This window comes from Nannospalax galili, unplaced genomic scaffold, assembly GCF_000622305.1.
Source record: "Nannospalax galili isolate Female #2095 unplaced genomic scaffold, S.galili_v1.0 scaffold875, whole genome shotgun sequence".
Classification (NCBI taxonomy): Eukaryota; Metazoa; Chordata; class Mammalia; order Rodentia; family Spalacidae; genus Nannospalax; species Nannospalax galili.
The window spans coordinates 2,564,425-2,579,795 of record NW_008337059.1 but is presented as its reverse complement, the minus strand read 5'-3'; the positions used below and the strand labels follow the sequence as shown (position 1 = coordinate 2,579,795).

The window sequence follows — 15,371 nt, the reverse complement described above, 5'->3', positions numbered from 1 at the left end:
TTTTTGAGACAGGGTCTCCCTGTAGCCCCAGCTGGCCTGGAATTATGTAGACCAGGCTGGCCTTGAACTCACAGAGATCCACCTGCCTCTGCCTCCCCAGTGCTGGGACTAAAGGCATGCCATGCACTATCGCGCTTGGCTCCTTTCTTTTTATCAGGTGGGTTCTAGAGATCAAACTTAAATTGTTAACTTTGTCGGCGCAAGCTCCTTTATGACTGAACCATCTCACTGGCTCCTTTTGTTTTGTTTTTGAGACAGAATCTCATTAGGTAGCCCCTGCTAGCCTCAAATTTGCAGTGATCCTTCTGCCTCAGCCTCCCCAGTGCTAGGATTACATGTGTGTGCCATCATGCTTGGCTCCAGATTAATTCAATAAATAACTAGGCTAGGAAGTCCAAATAAGTAGGCTAGGAAAGCAGTTTTATGTGAATGAGAGTAGATGGGTCAAAAAGATTTCTGTACTACCATACTTTGAGTATTGTTTCACACACAGCCTAGTGGCAGAGAGCCTGGTGGGTACCTGTCTAGTGGTTGTTTTTTTTCAGAAGCCAAACTAGTTCATAAATCCAAACAAAGGTAAGAGCTTGTTCCAAAGCTAGGTAAGCATTGCAGTCTAGTCATGTTCTAAACTTTTTAAAAAATCCATTTTTAAATTATGTGTATGAGTGTTTTGCTTGCATAAGTGTACCTATGTCATGCAATGTCCGTGGAGGCCAGAAGAGGGTGTCAGATCCCCCTGAACTAGTCATGAATGGTTGTTAGCCACCACGTGAATGCTGGAGCTGGATCCAGGTCCTCTGGAAGAACAGCCAGTGCTCTAAACTACTGAGTCATCTCCCCAGTTCCTAAAGTCAGGTTTTGAGGCCAGGGGTGTCCTCAGAAAGCTTTTCTGCTTGTTCTTCTGGTAGCACCAGCTTGGATCTGGTCACCTTCAATGCTGACTGCGTTTTGAGGGCTAGAGCATAGGCTTCATTCCTCTGGGAAGCACACCAGCTCCTTCTCCTAGAAGCTCAAAGGTGCTAAGCATCAGCTTGGCTCCCTTTCTCTCTCCTTCCCTCCCTTTCTGTGGCAGAAATCTCAGACAGAGCTGAGCTAGAGAGAGCTGAACATTTGGTGATGAGTGTGAAAGATGGTTTCACAGGCAAAGACATGTAGCGTCTTCATAGGGAGTCCTGGGGGCTGATTGGCAACCACTCCTTCTTCCACTCCTCAGATAACTTGGTTTTCCCTACATCTTCTAAATTGGGCCTTCACTGAATGTTCAGTACTCAATAAGGGAATTATTCTGTGGAAAAAATAAATGGAGAAGTCAGGCTGAGGGAGAGAGCGCTACTGATCTGGAGGGATGGTAGAGCCTAACAGGGCAGTGACTCCTGTTATCCTGAGTGTTTACAACCCAGAAGCTTGTTGTTTGAAAGCTGGTGGAGTCCTGGGAAGTTCCCTGGTGGCTGAAGAACCAAACACTGTTCTAGGAGCTTTTAGTCCTTAGAGCTCAGAGTTTGGAGACTGGCTGGAGTCTAGTCTGAACTTTACTCCTTAGCATTCCTGACTCTAGTATGAGTGCAAGGGGCACGGAACACAGATCCTTCATTTTCAGGTCATCCCCCGGGGAAGGGGAACTGTATTAGTCAGACCTGAGAACAAGGTAAAGGGAGCAAAAATTTATTTTGGTTCCCAGTTGCAGTTTACAGCTTGCTCTGTTGCTGTGTGCCCTCAGCGGGAGACAGAACAACATGGTGGCAAAGCACATAGTAGAGCTAAGTTGCTCACATCAGGGAGGTCAGGAAGCCAAGAAAGTATTATAGAAAAGGACTAGGGACAAAGTATATCTTTCTAGGGCACACCCAAGTGATTCGCTTATCTGAACTGAGCCCCACCTTCCACAATTCTTCCACTTCCCAACAGTCTTCATTTATTCTTCTCTTTTTAGTTTTTCTTTCTGTTTTAAAATTCGTATTATTGGGGCTGGAGAGATGGCTCAGCAGTTGAGAGAGCACTGACTGCTCTTGCAGAGGACTGGGTTCAATTCCCAGCACCCACATGGCAGCTACAGATCGTCCTTAACTCCAATTCCAGGGGAATCCAAAGCCGGCTTCTGAGCTCCAAGGCATTGCATAACATGGGCGCATTCACATACATGTAGGCAATACACTCATACACATAAAAAAAAAAAAAAGAAAATATTTTAAAAAATAAAATAAAAATCCTTTTATTTATTTTCTATTAGTTTTTTGTTTGTTTGTTTGTTTTGTTTTGGTCTTTTTGAGACTGGGTCTCCCTGTAGCCCCAGCTAGCCTGGAACTCACTATGTAGACCAGGCTGGCCTTGAACTCACAGAGATCTGCCTGCCTCTGCCTCCCAAGTGCTGGGATTAAAGGTGTGCGCCTCCATGCCCGGTTTCTCTTCACCTTTTTCTTTTAGGTGTGAACTAGAGTAACAGGAAGATGATTTTCAAGGTCTCTTCTACCTCCAACATTCAGGGACACTCAGGACTTTATCAAGGGAAAAGCAGTGTGCTGATACATGTATAGAGGGGTGGAGAGCATATAAAATATTAAGATGTGGTGGTCATCCTTAAGGAGTTTGTAGGTGCTTGGTGTTTCTTTTCCTTTTTTTATGTGTATGAGTGTATTGCCTGCATGTACGTAAGTGCAATGCAGGGAGTTCAGAAGAGGGTATTACATTCCTTTGTAATTGGAATTACAGATGGTTGTTAGCCACCATGTGGGTGTGGGAATCAAACCCGGGTCTTCTGCAGGAGCAGCCAGTGCTCTTAACTACTGAGCTATCTCTCCAGCCCCTCTTGTTTTGTTTTTTGAGACAGGGTCTCCCTGTAGCCACAGCTGGCCTGGAACTTGCTATGTAGACCAGGCTGGCTTTGATTTCACAGAGATCACCTACCTTTACCCTCCAAGTGCTGGAACTAAAGATGAGCACCACCACACCTGGCAAGGAGTTTGTGGATGTAATGACACGTGTAAAAAATTCTGAAGAAGATAGAGAGCAGCTGAGGAAGATGCCCAGTGTCAACCCCTGGCCTCCTTATGCGTGTGCACACATGTGCCACACACACATAGACATATACACACACCCCACAAGCACACAAACACACACACAGTTCTGAAAAAGACTGAGCATGGTGGCACACACCTGCAACCCTCAGGAGGCTGAGGCAGGAGGATCACCAATTCCAGATTAACCTAGTCTACATAACAAACCCTATCTGAAAAAATAAAATAAACAAAAAGGACTCTGATGTTCCAAGGTATACATCCTGTAAGTGAAGCATAAAGGTACTGAGTTCACCAAAATCCAGAGGAGAGGGATTCCTTCTCAGGACTGAGGGACTTGGAGAAGGGAATAGGTGGGTTCCTCAGCTCTTTCCTAGGGCTGGTGGCGCAGATGCTCTTGGCCTCTTGCCCAAAGAATTCTAGCCACTTGGAGGAATTCAGGTGTACTGTAATCTCAGGACTCAAGAGGCTGAGGTAGGAGGATTGGGAGTTTCATGCCAGCTGGGCTACATAGTGAGACTATGCCTCCAATAAATACAGAAAAACAACAGAGAGAGAGAGAGAGAGAGAGAGAGAGAGAGAGAGAGAGAGAGAGAGAGAGAGAACAAAAAAGAATTCTAGTTTTCTAGCTATCGGCTTAGCTTCCATTCTGGGAGCCAGACATCCCCTACTAGGCATCCTGGGGAGGGGAGCCTGGCCAGGTGCTCCCAGGTCTCCTCATTAAATATTTTGTCTTCTTGGTCACACTGTTAATATTTGTGACTATAACATTATTACTATTTATGCTCACTTATGATTAACCCCTGGCAACAATACTAGGTCCTGCACATGCCTCATTTCTTTTATTTCTCAGAGCAGTGCTTTATGTGGGTATGCATATGATTATTACCCTGGTTCATGGATGGGGAAACTGAAAATGAGGCATGACACAGTAGAAGTCTAGGACAAACCCAAAGAGAGAGATACTTGAATTCAGACTTCCAAGGGAATCTTCCTCTTACACTTCCTACTCCTTGCAGAAATGGAAGATCATAATTAGGTGAGAGGGCAGGAGAAGAAAGGAATATGGTAGGAGCCACTTTGGGGATATGGATTGGGGCTGAGAGCTAATGTTCAGGATGAAGAACCCTGAGAGGGTCTGGACATCAGATTAGGATGACCAAAGCAACATGAGAGATGAGGGAGAAATTTCTGAGACTCTTCTCAGCTTTCTGGGGGATTGTGCCCAAGAGCCCTGAAGGTCAATTCTAGCTGTGCAGCACTGGGTCCTATGAACTTGTGTGTGCAGATTTTAGGTTTTGTTTTCTCCCACTAACTGCTCCAAAAGTCAATTTCATCTTCTCCCAGCTCAGAGGAGGCAGGTGGTAGGTGCTATGGTTAGACTGCAGATGAAGCCATTGCATAGCTTCAGTCCTGGTTTCTCACCCACTTTGTTATTGTTTGGCTTTTATTTTACTTTTTGTCTTTTTGAGACAGAGTCCCAGCTGGCCTGGAACTCCCTATGTAGACCAGGCTGGCCCAAATCTCATATTCACCTGCCTCTACTTTCAAAGTGCTGGGATTAAAGGCATGCACTCCCATGATCAGTTTATTGTCAACTTTTTAAGTATTGGTCTGTTCTCTGTTTGCTATCAAGGACAAGGATTCCTATGATTAATCTACACCTTAGTGCTAGGTCAGTGCCTACCTCATGTTAAATGTTCATGAAATGGTTAAACCAGAATAAACTAAGAGACCATGACCTGGGCAGGAGAAATAGGTCCTGTTAGGCAGATACTTAAACTACTCATTGGGGTTGAGAGACACAGTGACTATGATCCATCCCTTTCCAGAATGTCAGCAAGGAGCCTACAGTTTGCTTTATCCTTAGAGGATGAGTTTGAGGAGTCGGGGAATTTGTGGGTAGAGGGGAGCACTAGCCTTGTGAGCACGACAGAGAGCAAGGTTTTGGACTCTGCAGTCAAATCAGGTTCTTAATTTGCAAAATGGGAATATAAAGAGCAGTGTTCTACTGAAGCAAAATAGCAACAACTCATGTTTACAGAGCACTTTCAGGTAGACAGGTATCAGGTAAGAAGTATGTCCACATACCAGCCTGAGAGGCTTTATGACTTGCCCAAGATACAAATAAAAGGCATAGATTTGAGCCCAAGTGTCCGAATTAAACTGCTGAGGGATGGGAAAGTGACCCGGCGGGGTAAAAAAGCTGTTCAAAGGATGAAGGTCATTTCATCATGCCAAGGGGCTTAGGGATCTCCGCAGAGGTAGAGAGCACTGGGAATCTGCCACACTGGGCAACATGCGGGCCGCAAAGGCTCCTCCGCCCTCAGTGCTTACGTGCGCTCCGTGACCAACGGGGAGCACGTGGGGACCGCGACAGATGACGCATGCGCAATGGCGCCCCGGCACAAGACACCCCCCCCCTCGCCCCTAGGTGGCTGCAGAGCTAGCATGGAGCGCATGCGTACATCCGGAGGGCGGAGAGCTCTCAACAGGGAGTGGAAAGATTTCAGCCAGAAAGTGCGCCGGAGCTAAGGGTGAGCGTGAGTGCGCATGCGCGTCGGGGGTGTGTGGGGAGTACTGCAGCCGGAATCTCAGCAAGCTTCAGTGTTCGCTGCATCCCTATCCTCTCGCCATGGCCGCCTATAAGCTGGTGCTGATCCGGCACGGAGAGAGCGCCTGGAACCTGGAAAACCGCTTCAGCGGCTGGTACGACGCCGACCTGAGCCCGGCAGGCCATGAGGAGGCGAAGCGCGGCGGGCAGGCGCTGCGAGGTACGCGCCGTTCGGGGTACGGAGGGCCCGGCGCCGGCCTCCAGGCCGCCCGCTGCTCCCGCGCCCTTTCCGGGAGGCTTAGCCCGGTGGGCAGCCTCTCTGGTTTTGTATGCGGCTGGAGACTGTACCAGGGTGGGGAGTCCCCTTGTCAAGGTCACCCAGTTGGAGTTGGGGTGGGGGGCTGCGCCAGGAAGTGGACGCAGGGAGGTCGCCTCGCAGGCTTAGTGCAAACCTCCCATTCTGGTCAGAGCAACTCGGGCAGAGGTTACCCTGATGGAGCCACCTGTAGCGGCCAGCGCTTTTAGGGTACCCCGAGGGCCTGGGGCCGCTGGCGGAAGATGCCCCGTGACTTCTCAAGAGGCAGTTCCGGATCCCCGCGAAGCGGTAGGCCCCAGGCTTGTCCTGAGCAGCGGAGTGAGTGAGGCGAAGTCGTGCGGGGGCGGGTGGGTGGAGGGGGCGATGGGCTTCAAGACTCCGGCAAACCTTGTGTGTGTCTGCAGACTCCTGTATCCACAGGAGTGAAATGTGAGTTTGATAAAGCAGGCAGATTTTATTTCCCTCCTTTCCATTCCTCCCTGGCCTCCTTCTATAGTTCTGAAAAATGACTGGAAAGATTTGTCCAAAGTGTATCTACTTAGTTCTAATCCCGGTTCTGGATGGAGTAACAGGTAGGTGTGAGAAACTGGCGGCGGTTAGCCAAGGACAGAGGCTGGGCAAAGGGTGGAAGTGACCAACAGATGATGCTTGCTTGTGCCTATCCACGCCTGGCGCCCCTCTCCCCGCCCCGCCATGATTTTGGAAAGCTAATAAGAATATCCTGCTGCCTGCCATGCCTGTTGGCATGGTCTTGGTATTTGGGTCCGGGTTGCTTTCCCTAGCTTCACTGTACATCCTTTTCAGGTGAAGTAGATAGAGCTTTGGTTTGGAAGTGTAATCCTGATGGAGGGGCTGTTGTGAAACTCACACTATATAGTGATGGTAAAGGAAGCCATTTTCTTTAGTTCTCTGGCATGAAGAGCTGTATAGGTCTGTGGTGGTTTGCTGGTGCCTAGCTCAGAACAAAGTCAACTGCCTTTGTAAGATGATTATATGCTGACCTTGTAGTCACTGTCAAATAATAGATCTCATTTCAGTCCTAAATATGAAGTTTTTAAAAAAAATCAGAAGACTGCATATGTTCCTGCACACTCTAATTCCAGCGCTCAGAAAGCCAAGATGGTAGGATCAAGAGTTCAAGGCCAACTTGGGCTGCATAGCAAGACACTCTCAAAAAGAAAAATCACATGTAAAATCTTAGTATCTATTATAGGTTTCATAAATAATTAAAAGATGAAAGACAAAGCAAAAACTAAGCAATGATTATTAGGAATAATGTAATGTTAACCTAAAAGATGGAAAGTTTGACCAGTGCTTCACTTGATAGGATTTATACAGCCATGAATCTGATCTCAGAAGGAGGCTAATGAGAACTATTCCTCCTTGCAACCTTAAGGTTGAAGAAGGGGTGCAGGGATGGAATCCCACAGGGAGAATGAAGACCAGACTTAATGTCCATTCTAACCCTGGCTACTCCTTGGTTTAAATCTCAGGCTAACGGAAGAGACTTTGTGTTTCTGATTCTTTACCTGGCTCTGTTCAGCACGAGGGGGGGCATTGCAAGTGGAAATAATTGCAGTGAAAGAGCCTGTAGCTTTTCATCCTGGGTGCTGAGGCTTGTACTGTGGGTATTCTCTTCTCCAGTGACTCAGCCTTTTGTTGGGGAGCCATTTCTGGGCTGAAGGTAAAGGAAGTGATGGTAGTCTGCGCTCATTGGTCTTGTCCAGAGGCTCAGTGGTGAGCTCTGTCTTTTCTCTTGGGGGGGGGTTTTCCTGGCGGTTAATCTCCTCTCCACCCAATAGTTGGTTCCTAGTGGCTGCATTGTCAGTTGAATGACTGGTAGGAAAATTCACTTCACCTTTCATTAATTACTGTTGCTGACTCAATATGAAGCAATACCTAGGAAAGTTTGTGCTGAATTTTGAAGAGGGCCTTGTGTGGTGGAGAAAACAGAAGTGTTTCTTGGCATACTTCATAAGGGAAGGGCCATCTCCCTATTCAGTTTTTTTTTTTTTTTTCAAATCTTCCTATGTAGCCGAAGCTGACCTTGAACTCAAGATCCCCCACCTCCTCTCTTGAGTGCTGGAATTATAGGTGTTGATCCATATCCAGGTGCTTTGCTCAGAATAATCTTTTGAGAAACAGTAAGATTGATTGGTTGTAACCTGTTGACTGGGCCAACAGAACTCTTCATTAACACTCTGCTGCCTAACCCCAAACTCTTGTGTATGGAGGAGGAGGAGAAATCGGAGAAACTCCTTTAAAATGGAATCAGACAGTGTACAACACTTGTTCTTTCTTTAGTGAATGGCTTCTAGATTTGGTGTAACATGTAAGTAGGTATATTCCTCTGAGGAAATAGGCTAGCACGTTGACTATAGTGAAGAAGAATGGATTAAGAGTTTCTATACTCCATAATGAAAATAAAACTTCATGTAACAAAATTTTATCAGCATTCTCCAGGAGCTTTTGTGTTGAGATTTTAAAGTCCAGTTTTCCAAGACCCAGAGGTCTAAAGACGTAAGTATCAGAAATGACAATTCTAACTAAAGTACAAACACCAGGGGCTGAGAGAGGAGGATTGAGTTCTCAGGCCATCCTGGGTACATGTCTCTCTCTCAAAAAAAAACAAAAACAAAATTAAGATCCTTAGGAGTCAGAGAAATGGATGGTAGAGATGGTAGTTAAGAGTTGGATTTCAGAGGGCCAGGAGAGATGGCTTAGTGGTTAAGAGTGCTTGCTGCTCTTCCATAAGACCCGAGTTTGGCTCCCACCATTTATTACAGGGCTGCTGTTCACAACTGCCTGTAACTCCTGCTTCACGATCTGATGCTCTCCTGCATGCACATATACACAGACATACACATAATTTTTTTTTTTTGTCTTTTTGAGACAGGGTCTCCCTGTAGCCCCAGTTGTCCTGGAACTCACTATGTAGACCAGGCTGGCCTTGAACTCAAGAGATCCACCTGCCCCTGCCTCCCCAGTGCTGGGACTAAAGGTATGCGCCACCATGCCCGGCATTTTTTTTTTTTTAAAAGAGATTCGAGGACATGGCTCAGTGGGGTAAGGTGACAACTTGAGTTTGAGCCCCAGGACTCACATGGAGAGCTAGCTCCTAAAAATTGTCCTTTGATCTCTACATAAGTGCCTGGGTGTGTGCATATACCACCAACCACACACAAAAAACTGGGTATGGATGGTGGCCCACGTCTCTAATCTCAGTAGTCTGGAAGCAGAGATAGACAGATCTCTATGAGTTGGAGGCCAGCCCAGTCTACATAGTGAGAACCTGTCTCAAAAAAACCAAAACATATTTTTTTTTTTTAAATGGGGCTGGTGGTGTCGTGGTGTACACCTTTAATCCCAGCAGAGGCAGAGGCAGAGGCAGGTGAATCTCTGTGAGACTGTCTCAAATGATTTCAGTCACAGTGTCTACAGATTTTGTTTTGTTTTTTGATTTGTGGTGCTAGTGAATTGAACCTAGGGCCTCACATATGCCAGGTAAGTGCTCTGCCACTGAGCTACATCCCTAGCTTCACAATGCCTAGGTTTTGATCTCAAATAATGGCTGTGATTTTATGATTTAGCTCTGCATATCTTTATTTTCCTAATCTGGTAAAAATGTGTTAAAAGGATTATAACCTGGTAGGATTTTTGTGAAGACGAATTAAATCATACAAGGTATTTAGTTCAATGCTTGAGCAGTGATAAGCCTGATAGAAATATGTTTGTGCCACATAGTGCATGTGTGAAAGTCAGAGGGCGACTTGGGGGAGTTAATCTCTCCTTCTACTATATAGGTTCCAGGGATCAAACTCAAGTCATCTGGCTTGATGGCAAGCATCTTTACCCACTGAGCCATATTAATGGCTTAGTATCCTGTTTCTCTTGCGTATTGAAACAAAATCTTGAAATGTGCTTAAGTATAACATTCTGGGGGATTAGAATAATCACAGGCCTCAGGTTGGCTAGTTAACACTTTATTTAGGCCTTGGTATAGATGAAAAATAGGGAACTACTAGAAGGTACACTGTTCTCTAACAAGAATCAACAAATTTTGTCTTCAAAGGTAGAATGTTTATTGCAAGGATAATAAAATACTTTGCCAAATATCTTTATTTGGTCTACCTATACATGAAATTTATGTGTAAAAGAATCATGGCTTAGATTGGACCTCATTAGCTTCTCATTTTGCATTTATGATTTTTAGATGCTGGCTATGAATTTGACATCTGCTTCACCTCAGTGCAGAAGAGAGCAATCCGGACCCTCTGGACAGTGCTGGATGCCATTGACCAGATGTGGCTGCCAGTGGTGAGGACCTGGCGCCTCAATGAGCGGCACTATGGGGGTCTGACTGGCCTCAATAAAGCAGAAACTGCCTCCAAGCACGGTGAGGCACAGGTAAAGATCTGGAGGCGCTCCTATGACGTCCCACCACCTCCCATGGAGCCGGATCATCCCTTCTACAGCAACATCAGTAAGGTACAGGCAAAACCAGGTTGGTTAGAATCTGGGGTTCACTTTAACTTTATTAGTGTCTACCTATTGCCTTTAAGTTTATAATTTATAATAAAATAGTTAACATAATCCTCCCTTTGCTGAGGAATGACCTTCACTTGTTAAAAGATTTTAGTTGAAAGTTTATATTGTGTATCTGAGATTTCTTTTTTCACATTTCCATATTTTATTTCTGCCTTCTTTTTCTTTTTTGGTGTGTCCCTCCCCGCCCCCAAGCTGAGGACCAAACCCAGGGCCTTGCGCTTGCTAGGCAAGCAGTCTACCACTGAGCTAAATCCCCAACCCCGCCACATTTTATTTTAAAAAACTACCTATAGGGCTAGAGAGGTGGCTCAGCAGTTAAGAGCACTGACTGCTCTTGCAGAGGACCTGGGTTCAATTCCCAGCATGCACGTGGCAGCTACAAACTGTCCTTAACTCCAGTTCCAGGGGAATCCGACACCTTCTGACCTCCGTGGCATTGCACAACACGGGTGCACTCACGCACATGCAGGCAATACACTCATACACATAAAATGAAAATAATAAATAAAAATAATTTAAAAAAACAACACATAGAGGGGCTGGAGAGATGGATGGCTCAGCAGTTAAGAACATTGACTGTTCTTGCAGAAGACCCAGGTTTGAATCCCATCACCCACATGGCAGCTAACAACTGTCTGTAACTCAGTTCCAGGGGACCCAACAGCCTCTTCTGTTCTCTGCAGGTATTGCACGACACAGGTGCACTTGCATACATGCAGGCAATACATGCATACACATAAAACAAAATAGTAAAGTATTTTTAAAAAATCACCTATAGCATTCCTAAATTAACTGCAAACTAAAGTGATTGGGAAGAGAATTGTTTGGTATAACTGCCCCTTTTCCAAGTTACATTTCTTTTAGACTGGGCAATGGGGCAAGGAGAGGCAGCATAATCACGGATTATTTCACAAGTTCTCAGCTGTATTCTGGACCCAAGAGAGATCTTCACTTGTCATTTACCCCTTAAGAATTAATAAATGGGAGCTGGAGAGATGGCTCAGTGGTTAAGAGCACTGACTGCCCTTCGGGGGATCTGGGTTTGGCCCCACATATTGGCTGTCCTGGTTTGTTTCTCCATTGCTGTGACAAAACACTCTGACCACTACCAACTTGGGGAAGAAAAGGTTTACTCAGTTTACATCTCCCGGGTCACAGTTCATTAGGGAGCCCAAGGTAGGAACTCAGGGCAGGAACCTGGAAGCAGGAGCTGGAGCACAGGCCATGGAGGATCACTGCCTACTGACTTGCTCCCCTGGCCCTTGCTCAGCCTGCTTTTGTATGTAACATAGGCCCACCTGCCCAGGGGTGGCACCACCCACAGTGGGCTGGGCCCTCTGACATCATTCAACAATCAAGAAGATGCTCCATGGACATGGCCACAGGCCAGTCCAATGAAGGCAATTCCCCGATTGAGGCTCCCTCAACCCAGGTGTGTCAAGTTGACACTAAAGCTATCCAGTACATTGGCTAATAACTATAACTTCAGTTCCAAGGGATCTGGTGCCTTCTGGCCTCTGTGGGCATCCTGGTGGACTTACATACATGCAGGCAAAATACTCATACCCATAAAATAAAAATAAATTTAAGCTGAGCATGTCTTTAATCTCAGCTCTTGGGAGGCAGAGGCAGCCTGGTCTACGTAGTGAGTTCCAGACCAGCTGGGGCTACCAGGGAGACCCTTTCTTAACAAAATCCCCCAAAAGTTGAGAAAGGGCAGAATTGAAATTGAAATACCATGAAACCCATTTAATAGATGTAGCTACTAGTAACTGACAAACTTCTTCTTGCTTAGGATCGCAGGTATGCAGACCTTACTGAGGATCAGCTACCCTCCTGTGAGAGTCTGAAGGACACTATTGCCAGAGCACTGCCCTTTTGGAATGAAGAAATTGTCCCCCAGATCAAGGAGGGTAAAAGGGTCCTGATTGCAGCCCATGGCAACAGCCTTCGGGGCATTGTCAAGCATCTAGAGGGTATGTGCATGTTTTAGAGGGGTCCTTAGGATAAAGCAGAACTGTTACCAATCAGGGACTTACTTTGTACAAAGGAGGCTTTTGGGAAAGGTGTGACAGTATAGGTGCACTCTTTGTGGGAAAATTCTGCTTCCTTTCTCAGAATGATCTGACAGCTGACTCAAAACTGTAATCCCAGCACTAGGGAGGGTGAAGCAGGTGGATCATTGGGGGTTCAGAGCCACCCCAGGCTACAGTGAGAACCTGTCTCAAAAAATAATACATACATGGGGTTGGAGAGATGGCTCAATGGTTAAGAGTACTGGCTGTTCTTCCAGAGGACCTGGGTTCAGTTCCCAGCACCCACATGGCAGCTCATAGCCTTCCTTAACTCCATTTCCAGGGCATCTCAGTTGTGGCCTTTTGTGTGCAGCACACTCTTTTGTATGAGGAAACATCACTGGTGAGAGTTGAGGAATGCACGAGTGTTCTCTCTACCTTCTTTCCCACCATGTTCCATGAGCCTTAGATATACAGTTACCCCTGTGGATGTGTCACTTAGGACTTGCCATCTCTCAGACAAGTATTCTCTGTGTGTGACCAGCTGTGGAACTCTGTAATAGTCTCTCTCTGTTGGAAAGAAGTTTCTTGGATGAGTGATGAGATTCATACTTAGCATATGTTAAGAAATTTCATTTGTCTAGAGATATCTCAAAAATAGGGTTTTCCATAGGATCTATGACCTCTCCAGCCAGGTGTATTTGGCTATATTTACAGTGGCCACCCATGAGCTCCCTCCCCTTGAGAGGACTTTATTTCCAATTAGATAGCTGTTGATTAGCCCCAAGGGCATGGTGTCACTCGCCTTTAATCCCAGCACTCAGGAGGCAGAGGCCAGTTCAAGCCCAACCTGCTCTACATAGTGAGTTCCAGGATAGCTGGGGCTACAGGGAGACCCTGTCTCAAAAATACCAAAAAAAAAAAAAACCCTCAAAATCCAGCAAACAATAAAAGGTAGTTTACAGAGCAGCATCCCTGGACCTCTGACAGTTTCTTATACATGTAGAACCATATTCAGTTTAGAACTGGTATCTATCAAGTGGCATCAAAGTTGTAGATGCTTACCTACTTCCAGGATTGTCTGTTGAAACTGCTGGTAAAGTCTTGCAGTTACAACCTGACTCAATATAAATCTCAGTTTGAATCTTTTTCTTCCTGAGGATATAGAGGCCTCAAATGGCTGATTTTGGCTGGAATGGACTGTAGAACCTCTTGAGGTACACAGTCTTGCTTCACTGGCATCTACATCCCACTTTGGTTGGGATATCTGTAGTGTGCACCTTAATGCAGTTTGTTGGTGGTCCATCATAAACTCTTATGTGCTCTTCTGTATTGTTAAGTGGCTTGAGGAGTTGTAATTGGGGACCATTCTTAGAGGAATGGATCTACTATTACACTAGAACCAAAAGGGTGTATTATTTTATTCCTGCTGAAGTGTTTTGTCCCTGGGAGATGAAGAGTAACCTGGAGGGCTGATGTGGATTCATGTCTTGTGTGACTGAACATGGTGGCTCTTTTCAGGTCTCTCTGAAGAGGCCATCATGGAGCTGAACCTGCCAACTGGTATTCCCATTGTCTATGAATTAGACAAGAACTTGAAGCCCATCAAGCCCATGCAGTTCCTGGGAGATGAAGAGACCGTGCGTAAAGCCATGGAGGCTGTAGCTGCTCAGGGCAAGGTCAAGAAGTAAAGGCAAGCAGGCAGGACTACCAACCCAAGAACACCCTCCCTACCTGTTCATGCCTCCTGCACCTTTCCCCAACACTTGTCACACTGACTACATCTTTAGGGTCTTAAGTTTTAGCTGCAGGTGGGGACCAGTGGCTCCCATTTCCATTTTAGTATTTTATCCCTGCACCCACTCCCTTCATAGACTCCTGTCAGAATGGCACCTCTGGGGTGCAGGTTCTTGGTCCAAGCCCAGGGAAGGCTCCTCTTAGCCAGGAGAGTTGAGAGGTAGTCATTATAGTTTTTTTTAGTGCTTTGTTTACTAAGGGCCTACTTGGGAAGAGGCTAGGGAGGATCCATGCTCTGGTATGACCAATGAGGAGAAGTCAGAGTCTAATTTTGTCCCTGGAGCCTGTCCTGTGCTCTTCTGCAGTAGGGTAACTGGGAACTGTAGTCATTCCAGTGGAAGATGAATATAACCTGCATGGTGACTAAAAAGAAACAACAGTTTTCTCCCTGACCCTAGAGGCACTGGCCCAAGAAGGTTAGGATCAGTCCTGAATCAAGTTTATATGTTACATTTACTTTTACAAAAAAAAATTTCATATATATACATATATAAATAATGGTACACAAAAACCTTTCTGAGGTTTCCAGTGGCGATTGAAATAGTCTCACGTGGTCATCAGAAAATAAGCCATTCCTCAATCAAAATGGGATGAATTCCTTGGCCTCAAAGTGGCAGGAGTGTTTCCTACTGTGTATCTTAGGATCCCTCTGCCTTGATCATGTCCAGATGTGTCTTTTAGTGTCTCATGAATCTGATTCCAGTTGTTTGGCCCTACCATGTGGGTTCAGTACTCATTTTGAGCATAACTGTAATCTTTCTCCAGATCAGTATAATAAAGGAGTGATGTGCAATAATTTGTTTGATGTGTCACACCTCTTGTATGAGGAGTCCTTTGCATTCAATTTGAAGTACACAGTGAAAGCTCTTGTCTGACAGAACCATCAAATATTGACAGTATTAGGAGTATTTTTTTTTAAAGTCGTTTTGAGATGGGGGTTTCCCTATAGTCCCAATGGGCCTGGACTGGAACTTGGGACCAGGCTTGCCTTGATCTCCCAGAGATCTGCCTGCCTCAATCTCCTGAGTGCTAGGATTAAAGGCTTGCACTGGTTAGCCCTAGGAGCCTTCAGGAAATTACTGGACCTCCAATATGGCTTCCCCAACTTGGAACACAGTTTCAAAACAAGT

General features: G+C 45.8%; 1 protein-coding gene across 1 annotated transcript; it reads left to right on the top strand.

The window, feature by feature from the left end:
• Window positions 1-5,522: 5,522 nt before the first annotated feature.
• On the top strand, window positions 5,523-15,037 carry Pgam1 (phosphoglycerate mutase 1). The gene is made up of 4 exons (XM_008831983.3): window positions 5,523-5,785; window positions 10,095-10,369; window positions 12,225-12,405; window positions 13,966-15,037. Exons 1-4 carry the CDS (start codon window positions 5,647-5,649, stop codon window positions 14,133-14,135), a joined length of 765 nt encoding a protein of 254 aa, XP_008830205.1. The 5' UTR covers window positions 5,523-5,646; the 3' UTR covers window positions 14,136-15,037.
• Window positions 15,038-15,371: the final 334 nt, after the last annotated feature.